Source organism: Xiphophorus couchianus, chromosome 20, assembly GCF_001444195.1.
Source record: "Xiphophorus couchianus chromosome 20, X_couchianus-1.0, whole genome shotgun sequence".
Classification (NCBI taxonomy): domain Eukaryota; kingdom Metazoa; phylum Chordata; class Actinopteri; order Cyprinodontiformes; family Poeciliidae; genus Xiphophorus; species Xiphophorus couchianus.
The window spans coordinates 12,113,499-12,129,912 of record NC_040247.1 but is presented as its reverse complement, the minus strand read 5'-3'; the positions used below and the strand labels follow the sequence as shown (position 1 = coordinate 12,129,912).

Here is a 16,414-nt window from a genome sequence, read left to right as displayed (position 1 = left end):
CTTTCATACATAAAGACCTGTGACAGCTATTCAACTCAAAGCACTGATTACAGCAGCATTTACAACTGTTTTCCCAGGAATTATCAGAATAATGTTCTCATTTTTATTGGTTTGAATAGCAACACACACCCTTCCTTCTTTCCTTCCTTTATTATTTGGAAACATGAAAATGTGAATTGCCATAAAACCCCTAAGATAAGCATTCATTGAACTGAAAAGAGGCTTTAGATCTATAGCACTTCCGGCCCCCTGCCAGTCTGTATTGTTTCCAAACAGGTGTGCCCTGGTGCGATTGTACAGTTAAAACACACTACAGCCTTCACAGCTGTTGTTTGGACACAAATAAACAGCCAGGCTGTGTTATTTTTAGAAAATCTCTATTGTTTATGTTGCTTATCTTTACATTCCCATCTGCTTGCTGTTAAATTTTCATGTTATTTTTTGTTCTTTACTTCATCCCTGATGTGTGAATGCAGAGACTGGTAAGTGCCAGAAGATTATCTAGGAGGCCTAGATTATTTATGTGTTTTAGAAATTATTCAGTTTGTGGGCGTGTGTGTGTGTGTGTATGTGGTTGACGTGACTTTGACTTTGTTGATTCGACATTGGCTGCATTAGAACAGAGTTTGTCCTTTACAGCTTGCTGTCCGCTCCTAAAATCTAATGGTTTTCTACTTTTTAGAAAGAATTTATTGAAACATTGTTGTTTTTTAAAATAATAAAACTTTTATTACTGTGCAACAGTGAAAGTTTTTTGAAGTAACAGGATGACATGCTTCCAGTTTTAATCTGTTAACACCAAGTCTTCCGAAATGTCAAAAACAATATCGCAGAAATAAAAATCAATATTGACAGCTACAAACTCACGCTGATGTGTGCCTATAAAAGAGAATCCATTATTTTTTTATTACAAACTCTTTATAAAGTTGCAGAATTGGTAAATAAAAGAGTAAAGGTAATAGTTAAATGTTAATTATTTTTCCTGTCAAACATTTAAACGACCAATTAGCACTCAGAAGAAGCTAAATGTCCTGCGTAAATTGTGTGAATACCCTTTAAAAATAAGAGCTGGAATGCTGCCATCCTGTCCCTACGTCCAGCATCATGTAGTGGAGGTCTAATTCATCCAAAAAATGTCAAACAAGTATAAAGAAAAATGCTGAACTTATCATCAAAATGCTCTCCACCCTTTCGCAGCAAATGACTGACCTGGACTCAAAGATCCAGGAGAAAGCCAGGCGGGTGGACATGGACATCTGCAGGCGTATTGACATCACAGCCAAGCTGTGCGACGTGGCTCAGCAACGCAACTCGGAGGACATGTCGAAAATGTTCAACGTCAGCCCCGCCAGGTCGCTCCCAGAGAAGGCAAGTCTCTGTGTGATTGTGTTCTGTGAGAAAAGCTGACAGCAAATGCAGCAAAAAAATATGAATTCTTCTGCAGAGGAAACATTCAGCTCAAATGAAATCAGAGCTGCCAGTCGCTCATAATATTGCAACTGATCCTTATACCTCAAGCTGATTCTGCACTTACTGACCTCTCTGAAAGGTGCAGGCGTGCATGCTCACTAATGTACTCAAAACTGTCTGAATGGGTTTTTTTTTGTTGTTGTTGTTGTTGTTGTTTTTTGCATAAAATAAATGGCATACAAGTTTGCTAGTTTGGTGAATATTGATATTATATTATACCCTATACCTTTTAAACTAAAGTCATCTCTGCTCATCAAATTTTCACATGACATTATTTCTATTTTCCGTTCATTTCCTGGTGTTGAAATCTTCCATTATATTTGTTTCATGTGCTGCACTGTAGACCTACAATCAATTTGCGTATATGTGTTCAAATAAATTGTATCTATTCTGCTCAAAAGCTAAAAATGTATCTGAATCAATGCTGAGTGTTTTGGACTTCGATAACACATACTTAGCTGGCTAACCTTTGCATTAAAATGCTTAAAAATTGAGAAAACACATGATTAGAGTATTTGTAATGCATGGAAAGAACTGAAAAGCAGCTTTGTGTCTGCAATTTCTCACACCTTTTATAAAAAATAAAAACTGATCTGCTTCAAAGGGATGAAAAATAGAAAATGTTCAGTGTTTTCTTCAAACAGAACAAATGATAATTGTTAAAACTGGCAATAATGGGATTAAAAAATGTAACATTAATGTACAGTGGAGATTGTAGTCAGTCATCTCATTTATAAAACAATGCAACAAAGTATATATATATATGAGTCATTTTTGTGTCTAATGAACAAAAAAATGAAAGGAACTCAATGGGTTAATTACTTCAACTGTTGTTTTAGGCCAAATGAGGGCTGCAGTCCATTAGAAAAAGGGAAAAAAAGGTCTTTTTAAAAATTTTAACAATATAATTTAAACAGTGTCAATATTCTTGTGTTTAAGCCCAATTTGTGTCTCCATGTGTTCTGTAGGGTGCTGCAGCGTGCTGCAGGAGAAAGGAACGTAAGACCGTCTCCGACGAGGAGAACTCGGAGATGGACGCTGAGCCAAGCACTTCTGAGGAGGAGGTTCCTGGATCGCTCAACATCACTGACGAGATGAAACGCATGCTCAACCAGCTGTGAGTGACACCTCAATCCCCAATAAACTACCACACACCAAATCCAAATGACTTTCTAGACATTGTTGTGTGAGTGTGTGTGTTCTTTCATCTCCCTCTGCTGTTAATTTGAAATATTGCAACCAATGGGCTGCATGCTTAGAAGAGCTGTAGCCTTTTATGTTGGCGTTCATATGCTTTTTTGTACTGGCAATTAACTGAGGACCTACAGTGGCTGCTTCCCTTACTGCTATTCTTCTCTTTGAACTTATCTGTGACATTTTAATTTTCCTCTTTGCCTTCAACCTTTGCTGAACCTGCTGGCTGTTACACCTTTCTATGCTTTCCTCCCTCTTCCTCTCTCTTTTCTTTCCGGTCCCACACAGACATTGTTCAGATAACTCGTTTGTTGCCAGGCGCGAGACGTTTGAAATTGACGACGACTGCGACAGTCTGACGTGGGAGGAAAATGAGGACACTCTCTTGCTCTGGGAGGATTTCACAAACTACAACATCCCGTGCACCATCGCTGCAACGACCTGCGCGGCAGCCTGCCCCTGCGAAGGCAGCGCCGAGGCGGCTGATCCCGTAAGTTCAGTCTGAATGAAAACTTTTTTTCAGACTTGTGCAAGTCAGGGCATGCATCAATACTATGGATGCAGTGTAAGACGCAAACTCATGCATGATGTATGAGGGTTATGTCTGTGCTCTCTAAGGATTCCCAGGATGGAAGTCTTGGCAGCCTCATTGATGAAACAGAGACCCTATTTAAGAGCAGGGAGAAGGAGTACCAGGAGACCATCGGACAGATTGAGGTACACTGATATGAATATGATTTTGTAGTGAAAGAAAAAGTGGTTCCTGTATGTATTAGAAAATAAGAAATGTTGTTGGAGGTTTGTTGATGCAGATAATAGTTTTACCATTCTAGCTCAAGCACTTGCTTTTCATACAGATTTAGATAAATTTGCACTTCATGACCAAATATATCCCACATTTAGCTCAGACCTTGGTCAATATTACGGTGTATTCTCATCTAAAATTTTTATTTCAACACAAAACGCAGCTTTTACTCCTAACGGTGCAGACTTAATAACGTCCTCCAAGTCAAATTGAAGTGAAACTTCCCTTTTTTGCATTAATGTAGGTGTACTTCCTTTCAGTTTAAATGCATTTAAGATCTGCTATAGAGTTTCAATTGATTATCTGAACTCCTAATCATGTTGATATTGCTTCAGATGGAGCTGGCCACAGCAAAGAGCGACATGAACCGACATCTGCATGAGTACATGGAGATGTGCAGCATGAAAAGGGGCCTCGACGTGCAGATGGAGACCTGTCGGCGGATGATTAAAGGCGGCAGGAACTCTCCTTCTTTCAGCTCGGTTGCCAGCAGCGACTCAGGGAACACAGATGAGATCCAGGACGAGATCTCGGATAAAGACGCAGAGACTGAAGTCCCGCTCAGTTGATGGCTGCACAGCTGGCATTTGTTCCATTTCCTGTTGTCTGGCTCAATTAATCATTGGAGTTTAAATATGAGCAAAATGTCATTCTGGCCGGAGGTGGAACAAGCTTAACATGGTGCAGGCTCTGAACTGGTGCTTTTATACTGTTTTTGCTGTTTGGAAAGTGGTGGTGGGGGGTGTCTTTGCTTCGTAAATGCAGACACCAAGCTGTGCTCTCTTTCTTGCCGCTGATTCCAGGGCTTCAAATCATTTTGCAGAGGAGAAAAAAATATTTTAAACAAGCTGAAAAGTATTTTCTATCCAGTTAAGATCCTTTTTTTCTAAAGGAATTAAATACAGTACATATTGTACTCCTCCATTCACCAAAATGATTACTATACATCTCTTAGATTGAGAAACGTTTTGTTGCCCCTGATTGAAATACTCCCTTGATTTTGTGTGATCTGAACACAGGTGTGGCATTTAAAGTCCAAATTGAAGTGTTGGGGTTTTAGTGTCTTCTGTCAGGAAGACAAAGAAAAGAGGAGACAAATGGTGTTGACGTTCTGCTTGTTTCTGAGGGAACTCTGCAGGCTTGCCAAAGTTGACAGAGGGAAGGAGCACAGCCTTTTTTGTAAATGCACCGGTGCACTACTGAATTCTATGCAACTTAGCGAGCCTTATTCTGTTTTGGACTGGCTATCACCCGTTTTAGCTTCTTTTACAGACATTTGCCTCTTTTAAGGAAAGCAGGTATTTTTTTATGTCGTATTGTATTTGTTGGGGGCGTCAACTGGAACAGAGCCCCTAAAATACTATAGTACACTGCTTTGCAAAAGTGTTCATAACCTTTGAGGTTCTTCATGTTTTGCCACACTCCAACCAAAAATGTTATTGTTTCATTGGAATTTTATGTGATAGGCCATCACAGAAAGTCCATAATAGTGAGTTACATGTAATATCATACATTTTCAAATTACAATTTTTGATTTTTTAGCAGCAGTAAATGTGAAAAATGTACTGTGCAGTTGTATTCTGCTGTTCTGCACCGATACTTTGCAGAGCCACTTTTTTTTTTACAGCTTTACACACATTCAAATTTGCAAAATGATCCAAACTGAGTACGATTTTACAGAGAGTATCTATAAACATCTATTTATAGATTGATGTTTATGCCAGTCTATAAGTTACACATGCCGAAAGTTACATATGGGCATTTGTAACTTTCCACAGTTATTCAATAAAAGTGTCACAGCATAATGCTGTGGGAATGAGCACAGAAGCATGAGCATAGAAGATGTTTTCATAGTGATAGTTTCCCGCACTAAAATTGCGCATATCCAAAAAAACCCCCAAAACTTAAATTTTCATCTGATCTTCTATAAATGCCAGATTTGTGGAGAACACAAATAAAAACTAATAATTAACCTGTAAAGTTTGTGTCTTCCTGCAGCTGCTTAAAGTTACCGTAGATCTCGTGGTTGCATCATACTCCATTCATTTGAGGATAATTGACTGAACAGAGCTCCCCCATTCTAATAATATCTGTATTTTATAATCTAAAATACAGATTTTATTAAGAGTAAAGGGGGTTGAAACTCATAACGCTTCAGATTTGTATTTTTTTCATAACTGGCAAACCAAACGTCATTTTCATTTCACTTGACTACTTTGTTTTAACTTTTCACATAAAACCCCAATAAAGCACATTGATGTTGGTGACTGTGTTGTGACAAAATTTGAATAAAGTTTAAAAGTATGACTACTTATGCAAGGCAGAGTAAGGCCAGGTGTTGCTTGCTGCTGAAGTAGGCAGTGCTCTGCTCTGATTCAGATATGCTTCATTAAAGAAAAGCCTTTCTCTTGAAAATGAGAAAGACAGAGGAGTTGGATTGTAAGAACCTAAATCACTAATGGTAAACAACTCCTTTCAGCTTTTCATGCTAAACCAAAGGGCATATTTCACATTAAGCTAAATAAAATACATTTCAGCTGCTTTACTTTAGGTGATTTTTGTCCATGTCCTGTGTTCTGGAGAGTCCTCTACAGGAGAGCAGATTCCACTTAGTGCTTAGTTTTTTTAGAACAGGGCTAGAAACATCGGCCTGTACATGAGCTCTGCCAGCATGTGATCGTATATACCCCAGAGGCCTTTTGTGTTTATGCTAACTCATTTTGCTGCAGTTTGAGGAAATAATCCAGCACAGAAACTAATCAACGGATAGAGAATGAATGTTTTTTTTTTTGTTTCAATCATCTGTTCATTTTAGATTTTGAGTGTGATTTACTGGATCCAAGATTAAGTGATACTGCTATCTTGAAGTTTTCGGGGGCAGAATATTCTGAAGCATGCTGATGTGCAGAAAAGAAGTTATGTGTCTTTTCTAATATATATTTTGAGCTTAAAAGCTGCAATACAGACTGTGTACTGTCTGTCATATTTGTTACAAAACTATTTGTGGCAAAAGGTGTATTTTCTTTAACCAGACTGTGTCGCTATATTAAGCTTTTAATAACTTAAACATATTTGTTGCAATTATTTCTCAATTACTAACACAAAACAATACAAAATTAACACATGAAAACAGTGAAAAACAGCCTCGCTGTTGTCTTCAGATGATATGAAACCAGCCTGATGAGAAACAAAGAGCCATTCTGTTTTTTCTACTGGACTGTGTGAAACCACTATTTAACACTGTATGGCCGCAGCAACCACGAACGGCAGGTCTGAGGTTTTTCTCGCTCATCTGATCATCACACTAACCAGCCAACCAAAGCAATCATGTACAGCAACGTGATGAAATGATTCTGACTCTGGAAAGTTGCGCAGACTCAGTCTCAGTGCACATGCCAACCACACAGGGTTTTCCCAACATCCGTATCTCCTGTAAACTACTGGATGTCAGGTAAAACATCTCCACTTTGCCACTACTTAAAGCAGGTTTCCCTCATTTTAGTTCAAAAAGCCGTAGCGACTCTCATTTGTTGAATGTAGCTTGGTTGGAAGCCTTTAAAGACCTTAAAATAATGTAGCTGTTGAAAACACAGGGACACATGACGTTTGGTTATCTGCTGAGAACTTCAGTGTGAGTTTTGCTTTACTGAACGGGTTCTCAAGTAATGTATGTAAATTTGTATGTAAATTTGCTGGATGTGAATGTTTCATATAAAAGAAAAAAAAAAGGGTTTTATACAAAAGGAGTTTTTATTCATAAAGTTTGGGGATTATTTGCTTAACAGTTTATGTTCGTTTGCAAACATATTTGCTGTTTCAGTTCCATGAAGGTGACTGGGAGGTCCAAGCTGCAGCAACATTTGAATAAAAGCTGCTGAACTCTATCAGGTTCCAGTCTTGATGTTTATTTTGCCTCACAGGTAACATCTTCAGTTTAATTGGCATTTTGTCTATGTTTATTTATATTCCTTACTCTTTTCTCTTACATTTGTAAGTTTATTATTTGTAATATTTTTGTTGAAACTATTTATACGATGTACTCATGTGGGTGTTGGGCAGTCTTAGTTTCAAAATGATGAATGTACTCAGTTAGTATTGGGGTAAAGTTAAATAAAGTGATGGATTGGTAAAAAAAAAAATTACATAGTGTTGTTTTTTAAACAGTTTTTTCTAATTATTGTTTACCAGAAAATATGGTGCTTATACACTGCCTGGCCAAAAAAAAAGTCGCCACCTGGATTTAACTAAGTAAATAGGTACAAGCCTCCTATTGGATAAGTACTGCATAGGCGATTATCTTTCAGCTGGCAACAAGTTATTTAACCCCAGCTGATGCAATGAGTAACTCCTCATTTCTTAAACAACCATGGCAAAAGACGTTAGTCTGTTTAAGAAGGGTCAAATCATTGGCATGCATCAAGCAGAGAAAACATCTAAGGAGATTGCAGAAACTACTAGAATTGGGTTAAGAACTGTCCAACGCATCATTAAAAACTGGAAGGATGGTGGGGAACCATCGTCTTCCAGGAAGAAATGTGGTCGGAAAAAAATCCTGAATGATCGTGATCGGCGATTACTTAAACGTTTGGTCAAATCAAATCGAAGAAAAACAACAGCAGAACTCAGGAGTATGTTTAATTGTGAACGTAAAAGCATTTCCACACGCACAATGCGAAGGGAACTCAAGGGGTTGGGATTGAACAGCTGTGTAGCCGTAAGAAAACCTCTAATCAGTAAGGCTAACCAGAAAAAAAGGCTTCAGTTTGCTAGGGAGCATAAAGATTGGACTCTGGAGGAATGGAAGAGGGTCATGTGGTCTGATGAGTCCAGATTTACCCTGTTCCAGAGTGATGGGCGCATCAGGGTAAGAAGAGAGGCAGGTGAAGTGATGCACCCATCATGCCTAGTGCCTACTGTACAAGCCTGTGGGGGCAGTTCTATGATCTGGGGTTGCTGCAGTTGGTCAGGTCTAGGCTCAGCAACATTGTGTGCCCAAAGAATGAGATCAGCTGACTACCTGAATATACTGAATGACCAGGTTATTCCATCAATGGATTTTGTCTTCCCAAATGGAACGGGCATATTCCAAGATGACAATGCCAGGATTCATCGGGCTCACATTGTGAAAGAATGGTTCAGGGAGCATGAGACATCTTTTTCACACATGGATTGGCCACCACAGAGTCCAGACCTTAACCCCATTGAGAATCTTTGGGATGTGCTGGAGATGGGATGTGCTTTGCGCAGTGGTCAGACTCTCCCATCATCAATACAAGATCTTGGTGAAAGATTAATGCAACACTGGATGGAAATAAATCTTGTGACGCTGCAGAAGCTTATTAAAACAATGCCACAGCGAATGCGGGCTGTAATCAAAGCTAAAGGCGGTCCAACAAAATATTAGAGAGTGTGACCATTTTTTGGTGGCGACTTTTTTTTTGGCCAGGCAGTGTATAATTATATTAAAATGAATTAGATTCTAATTGGAAATAATGATGAAAATATGGGAAATGATACATGGATATTTCATTTTATGCATTTATATTTTCAAATTTGATGCATTTCTATTATAATACCCTTAAAAAGATGAAAGAAATTATCTTCAGAAGTCAACCAGCTGTGAGTGACATTTGAGGTAATTCATTGGTTAATGTATAAATGAATTACCTTCAATTCATTTATATGAATTGATTGGATTTATTCAATGGAGGCTTCAGGTGTTTCTTAAAGAGCATTATTGAACAAACAGCATCATGAAGAAACACAGCAGACAGGTCCAGGAGAAAGTTGGTTTGCCTGTCATAACAGTAAAAAAAAAAATCTAACTTATTAAATGGTACTAGCATACCATTTAATAATGATTGATTAGGTAATTTAATGAATAAAACATTAAAAACAAATACAATGACATCTTTTCATGCTAAAATGCATCAAAAATATTATTCTTAAAACAAAACAAGGATCACCTCCAAATTTATACACACTAGGTGTAATATATAAAATCTTTCTGTTTCAGTAGTTAATCTTGGTTTAAATTTTAAATCAAGCACAAGATCTCAGCAGCCCAGACCGTCAATCTTACTATCCTATACTATCTTTATCCTTTCACTTCAAGAAACACAATCCTCTTGGCCACATTCTCCTCCCCGTATTTTTCCTGCAGCTTCTGACGGCCGACAGGATCGGCTGAAAGCAACAAACTGTCGTCATTGCGACTCCAAAATGGTTCTGAAACAGATGAGGGGTTCAAAAGCAAATCAGCGGCAGCAGTGAAGTCTCCACTGGTCTTTAGCAAAGCTTTGGTCACACTGACCAAGTCCTGGAAAACAAACAAATTCAATTAAAACCAAATTTTTATAACAGTGCAAGGCTAGAGGTTAAAATCTGCAACGCTCACCTGGTTGGTCTGGGTCATCAGCTCCCTGATTCGCTGCTTGTCCTCTTCTAACTCCGTCTGAGTTAAAGAAAACGCTGCGTCTTTGTCCTCCGAGCGCTGAGGGTGATGTGGAGCTGCTGAGCCTTCGCCATCCATAGACTGAGAGTCATCTACCTGAGATTCGCTGTCAAATATGAACAGATGGGCCTTTGAAGGGTCGCTGATGAGCTCTGAAACAGGGAGCTGGACGGACCTGGCATCGGGGGCGTCGGTGTTCGGGACGCAGTTGCTGCTTGAGCTCTGAGTCTGTGGCCCGGCCCCCTGTGTGCTGGGTTCAGCTTCAGGGTTGGGCTGAGCACCCGGTGGATCTGCAGATGAGTCTGAAGGCTGTGGAGCATCTGCTGAAGCAGGTGTTGTTTCAGCTGTTGTTTCAGCATTGTTTAGGAGATCTGGACCTTCATTTTCATCAGACTATAAAACAAGAGAAGTATTTAAATGTATTGTAATGTTTGGCTTGAATGTTACAGACACACACATAGAGAATTTGTGAAGTACTCCATTTGTTGTATCTTTTTTGCCGTCATTTGTTTCATATCTGCACCGGATTCACAAATCAGACTGAGGTAAATACATGTAGAAGATATTATCAAAAGGGAGTAATTTGCACCTATTATTGAATCAGGTTACACTTTTCCTCAACTAAAAACAATCAAGCCAGTTTGAGCAGCACAGATCAATCATGTTTCTAAAGTTATAATTTTTTTGAATAGTTCTGTTTCTAAGCCTGTGCACCTGCAGGAAAGATCCACAAACATAAGGCTTGGATCTTTTGATTTAAAAAAAAAGAAGCAAGAATTCTGTTTTAAGCAATTTATAAAATTTCTTTAAATAGGAAAAATAATGTGTGAACATATGACTCAGACCTCACTGGAGAAAGGATCAATTATACTTTCTGTGACATTCTTGCACCAGAGTAACACCAACTTTCAGTAGACAGACGATGTTTTTCTCACATAATCTGCATCATGCAGCTCTGGTCTTTAAGACTGCAATGATATCTGCTCTGAATGTAATTCAGGCAAATGACAATAAACCCCAATCAGTGCATCTGAAAAAAACACTATCCCAATTGTACTTTTAATGGTGCTTATACACATACATACACGCAGACATATACAGTATATCTTACCTCAAAATCATCTTCAAACTCTTTTGTTGCCATTTCAAGAATTCCCAGCTGCCTTTTCTCTTTTTTCTTTTCTGCTTTCTGCGGGGCTGAACTGGCTTCATCTGGAAAAACAAAGAAACAGATTTCTTGTCAAAACAGAATATCCTCAACCAAATTTAGTCATGGGAAAGCAAGTGAGAGATGAAATACACTCTCTACTTTTTAAATATATACATTCACCAAACCATCATATATTCATGTCCAACCTGGTTGCACAGTTTTAGTTTCAGCATCACTGCTGTTCTGCTCCACTCGACTCTCCACCTCTGCCGCAGCTTTCTTCCCTCTGGCTTTCTTTTGAGGCGGCTCTTCTGCTACTTGGGTTCTTTGGTTAGTTAACTTCACGGCAGCTTTACTTTTTTTCGAGTGTGGTGGGGATGCTGTGGACCGCTCAGCCATGCTGGAGGCCGATCTCAGTTTTTTCCCGTACGGCTCAGGGGATGAAGATGCTGCCTCCAGCTCCAGTTGCCTGCGTGTTAATCGACGCTGTGGTTTCTCCTGCACCGGGGATGCCTCCAGCTTTTCTTTTGCTCTGTTAGGTGAACTCGTTATAGTTGAGAGTTTCAGCTGATCTGCAGGGGAGTTTTTTGATAAATGATGTTTTCGTGGGGAAGAAGGAGTCATAGGTTCATCTTTTTCTGGTTCTGTTGTCTCTGTGCTGGCTTGGTTCTCTGCCTGTTCCTCAGTTTGACAACAGTGAGAAGTTTCACCTTCAACACTCTCCGATTGAATGTTTATATTTGGCTGTTCCTCTGATGTTTTGCTCTCTTCCATGGTAACAGAGGCTGCTATTGGAGTTTCTACATGTTCAGGTGTGACTGCTGCTGGTATTGACTGGACATCGATCTGTCGGGACAGGAAATACAGTTCTCTTGGTTTGCCTTGAACTAAATGTGCTATCAAAGAAAATCACATAAAGAAATGTCTTCAAATCATGACATGAAATATCTAAACAAAGTTCTGATTGCCCATGCAGCAGTACCTGTGTTAGGTCTGATTCTGCTGAATGTGTTTGAGCAGGATCAGCAGTTGCTTCACAGGAAGATTTTTCAGCATTAGATTCCTCATTGAGCTTCGCCTGAAAGCAGAAAAATGAACGGCTACTAATAATGTAAAAATAGCCCACAGCTGTTGTTTATTGATACAAAGCTACACTGTAGTGTAAATATATTTGTGCTCTTACAGATTTCTTCTGTTTTTGCCTTCTTGTCTTGCTTTAAGAGGAAATAAATATCAACAAAGCTTTGAGTGGCCTAGTCGAAGTCTAGAATCCAACTGAAGTACTCCAGCATTACTTAAAACATGATGTTGATCCTCAAAAATCCTTCAATGTGGCTGAATTGAGACAATTCTGCAAAGATGAGACAACCGAAATCCACCCACAATGATGTAAAACACTCACTGGAAATAATCAGGAATGTTTAATGACTATTGTTGCCGCCACAGGACACGCAACCCGAATCTAGATTTCAGGGAAAGTTGTTTTTTCACAAACGGCAAGGCTAGTTTAATTAGCTCTTTTCTCTTTTCATCTTCATTCAAAAAACTCCATTTTGTATCAATTCAGATTTCCATCCAATTTTTGTGTTGCCAATAGTTAAAATCCATATATACAGCTGCATAGCTACACATTTTTCTAACAGTTTGGTGCCACTCAGTGGTAGCTATCTGATCTACAACACAAGGAGCTACAGATTTGTTTTGGTGTGTGAAACTCTTGGATCAGCTAACATTTTTAACTAACTAAATGTTATACATTGCATTTCATAATATTACATTAAAATAACTTATGTTTGAATTTGTAAGTAGAAGCCAAACATATGCTATTAAACAGTTATTAATATCGCACAATGATAACTCAGGCTACCTTTGTCTGATATTAAAATGTGTTTGATGATTTGAAACATTAAAACAAAAAGAACAGAAGAAATCTGTAAGTGGGCACATAATATTTCACTGTAATTACCTCAGTCTTCTTCTCAGGCAGCTTGTTGCTGTCTTCTTTGGTTTCCACCTCTGTAGATGCAGACTGGTTCTTTGATAGTCGGTCTTTGAATCTGGACTTCATAGACTGCCAGCTGTGACTGGTCACCCGCTGCTTCTCCATCTCCTGCCAAAGCCGGTTGCCTCCAGTCTCTGACTTACGCTTGCTGATGAAATTCAAAATGGCAGCATCCTCTTCAGGGGTGTAGGCAACTCTGCCTATTGAAAATTGAAGAGAGGGGAATTATAAATAAAAGTCATGATACAACTAAATAATGTTAGAAAGTAACTAAACATAAAAATCTATTTAATTTAATAGAGTGAGACATTTTAGTTGATTTAAAATTTATTTAGAATTTTGTACACATCTACTTTTAGTGAGCAGAACAATTTGCTGAATTTGTCTGAAGTGATCTTGGATGCCATAAAATTAAGAGCTTGTGCAAGAATTTCACTATGTATGTTGCAAATATTTTTCCTGGAGATTATCACTACTAATGTGGCTGGCCCATCTTACAGTATGATATACATATTCTTATTTTTATTTTGCAGGTAGGAGATAGGGTGTTTTTGCTTTGACAATGTTTTTTTTTTATTTCTATAAATGGTGGAAATAGATAACTGGGAAACGGTGTGGCATAAGCCAAGAAGCTAATGTGATTCAGACTATACTACTTCTAGTCTTTTTCAATCTGAAAAATCTTTCAAATGGGAAGCTGAAGCCTCATGAAAAAAGTTCAAAGTTAAGTGTTGATGTTGTACCTCCTAACAGTCCAGCACGGCGTCCCCCACTGTTGTTTAATTTTGAAGAGGATCTCTGGATTGCTTTTGGATTCAGTCTATAATCATCTAAATCCAGCTGCTCCTCCTTCTTAATGCAGTCATGAATATACTGGGTGGAAACATAACTGAAAATAAAGATAAATACCAGTGACACAAATAAGAAATATTTACCACATCGCTCTCCTTTAAAACCTCAAAAGTCCGTCCATACTTTTTTACTGACTGTTCTATATCTGTAATGTCAACAGTCCAACACCCACCGATGAGCATCGGATTCAAGAACAGAGCTGTTTTCCTCAGGATCAATCAGCAGGATGGCTCCAGGCACCTGGACGCTACATAAAATCCCTCCTCCATCTCTGATGAGCGGCTGCAGTTTTTGTTTGTGAGGACCGGGTCGCAGGAAGAAGGACATGGGTTCACCCTCCACAGTCAGGAATAAGACTGGAGAGATAGAGTGGGTTGGATCTTGCTGTCTGGAAGACATTTTTACGAAACCTAGAGAAATAAATTAAAATATAAAAAATGCTGTTAGTAACAATTGAAGTAGCAACAGCTCCTGACACATTTTTATTGTAAATATTTTAGCAAAAATTATGTTTTTTAAATAAGTTTAACAACAATATCATGTGTGCAAGTTATGCTATCAGTTGTTTTCCTGTTCAGTCAAATTTAAAGCTGTGAGCTAATTTTTTTCTAACAATCTCACTTTTCAAATAAACAGTGAGAGATAATTATGATTCTCTTTCTCCATTGAGATCAAGAGAAAAATTAACAAAGTATTAGTTTTGCATATGAACTTTGTTAATACTAGCATAAGAAGAAGTGGTAGTATAAAAAAAAGTTGCCACAGATCCACAAAAGTTTTTCTTCGTTTTTTAATTTCTATTGTGCCCAAAGAGCAAAGAGTTGAAAACCCTTTAAAACAGGAAATATGAACTCAAGTTGAGGCAAACATGTCCCACAATAAACATCTATGATTTTCCAAATTACAGTTTCCTGAACTGCATTGCAAACAATGCAGTCAGATTTTAGTGGTCTTCACAAAAAATTAGTCTCACATTTAAAAATAAAAATCTTCAAGTTTCATATTAGGAGGGCTGTCAGTTGAAAGAGATCTTCTTCAGACAGACTGCTACAGATACTTCCTGCCCACAACCATCAGCTTATACAACTTTTTGAAGATCCTTAGATAATGAGTTACAACCTTTACATTCACTGTAAACAAAATCATCTGAAATCAATTTAATTAATCTAGCTAAACACAAAATACCTTGCTAGACAATAACTTTAGTGTGTTTGATAAAAACATTTGTGTAAAAAAGACATCGACCTTAAATCAGCCTAAAATGATTTAATGGACAAATTCAACACAACCATAGAGGAACTCGTGCAAGAAACAAGTGAGACATTATTTTTAACAGAAGTCACTAAGTAATTTAAGCATATATAACGCATTAGTTTATAACGTATCGCACTATAATCAACACACATATTAACACATTAAAATAAAAACAGAGAAAATACAACTATTTCTACTTCAAATTCAGGCTCACAAACAGTTTTCACAAAACCGAGGTTCTGTATGCGTCTCCGTTTAAACACAGGTTAAATATTACATTTGCGCACAATACGGCTGCTTGCCAGCTTCGTCAGCTGTTTGCTGATCCACGTTTAAAGCAAAAGAAAAACAGAAAAGCTACAGAAGCGTGTTAGTTTGAAGCGTTCACAGCAGATGTTTTCGGTTAACAACCATCAGCTAAATCTGGATAATTACTTTGTGCCTGACGTAACCCGAATACAAACTGCTACCGAGTTTATAGAGCGACTGTTGCATGTTGTCGACAGTACATGAAAACACGTATTAAGGTAAAACCAACTCCAGTACAAACTTACCGTGTAATTTGTTGTCTTTCCCGCCCCGAAAAAAACCAAAACAAAGCCTACTTCCGGTTTATCTTCTTTTTCGGTGAAATTCAACAAACTAGCGACGACTTATCGCCCCTAGTGTTTGTATCCATATTGCAGTAAAATGTGATTATAACTAACTAATAAAATAAATAACTAAATAAATAAATAAATAAATAAATAAATAAATAAATAAATAAATTTGGGCAAGTTGTGGAAAAAATAAAGCCACATGGCGCCATTTTATAGTACAATCAAGTTACCTTCAGTTGTTATAAAAATAAATATCAAATATAACTTAAAATAAATTTGACTACACAATTTACCTCCTTGAAATTGGTCCTCTGTCTCTTTATAAACTCCTGCTCTTTCTAAAACTCCGCCTTCAGGAAGCCATCACAAGATCGCTCCTGTATTAACCCCTTAACAATGTTTTTAACAGTGTTCCACTGAGAAGTAGCTTGTCTAATGAACTCATCAGATGTGCAGTTCCACCAGGCGTTTGCTAATTGCTAATGGCTAGTCTGAAGGAGCTGAGTGCACGAGTCACAGGGAAGAGGTTCTCTGTGAGGCGGAAGCTTAGAAGCTGCAACTACAAGGAGGAGCTGATTCTAGAAGGCAGCGCTAGGTCCACCCATGGGTTTTGAACAGCTGAATGGTTGCCTTG

The 16,414-nt window shown here is 38.1% G+C and overlaps 2 protein-coding genes across 3 annotated transcripts in view; one reads left to right on the top strand and one right to left on the bottom strand.

The window, feature by feature from the left end:
- The window catches only part of iffo2b (intermediate filament family orphan 2b), a 28,154-nt gene extending 20,801 nt beyond the window's left edge, over positions 1 to 7,353 (top strand). Inside the window, exons 4-8 of one of the 2 annotated variants that reach the window (XM_028002601.1) lie at positions 1,198 to 1,368; positions 2,439 to 2,587; positions 2,983 to 3,154; positions 3,283 to 3,381; positions 3,805 to 7,353. In XM_028002601.1, the coding sequence (XP_027858402.1) occupies positions 1,198 to 1,368; positions 2,439 to 2,587; positions 2,983 to 3,154; positions 3,283 to 3,381; positions 3,805 to 4,038 (825 nt within the window). In that variant the 3' untranslated portion in view covers positions 4,039 to 7,353. Of the gene's footprint in view, positions 1 to 1,197; positions 1,369 to 2,438; positions 2,588 to 2,952; positions 3,155 to 3,282; positions 3,382 to 3,804 lie in introns of both variants that reach the window. The other variant, XM_028002600.1, reaches the window with a different exon arrangement.
- Positions 7,354 to 8,951: 1,598 nt separating this feature from the next.
- On the bottom strand, positions 8,952 to 15,834 carry terf2ip (telomeric repeat binding factor 2, interacting protein). Its single transcript, XM_028002599.1, has 9 exons — positions 15,736 to 15,834; positions 14,100 to 14,337; positions 13,819 to 13,964; positions 13,040 to 13,275; positions 12,056 to 12,151; positions 11,280 to 11,919; positions 11,035 to 11,135; positions 9,867 to 10,316; positions 8,952 to 9,788 (listed from the first exon to the last, which is right to left on the bottom strand). The coding sequence occupies exons 2-9, from the start codon at positions 14,324 to 14,326 to the stop codon at positions 9,567 to 9,569; spliced, it is 2,118 nt and encodes a 705-aa protein (XP_027858400.1). The 5' UTR covers positions 14,327 to 14,337; positions 15,736 to 15,834; the 3' UTR covers positions 8,952 to 9,566.
- Positions 15,835 to 16,414: the final 580 nt, after the last annotated feature.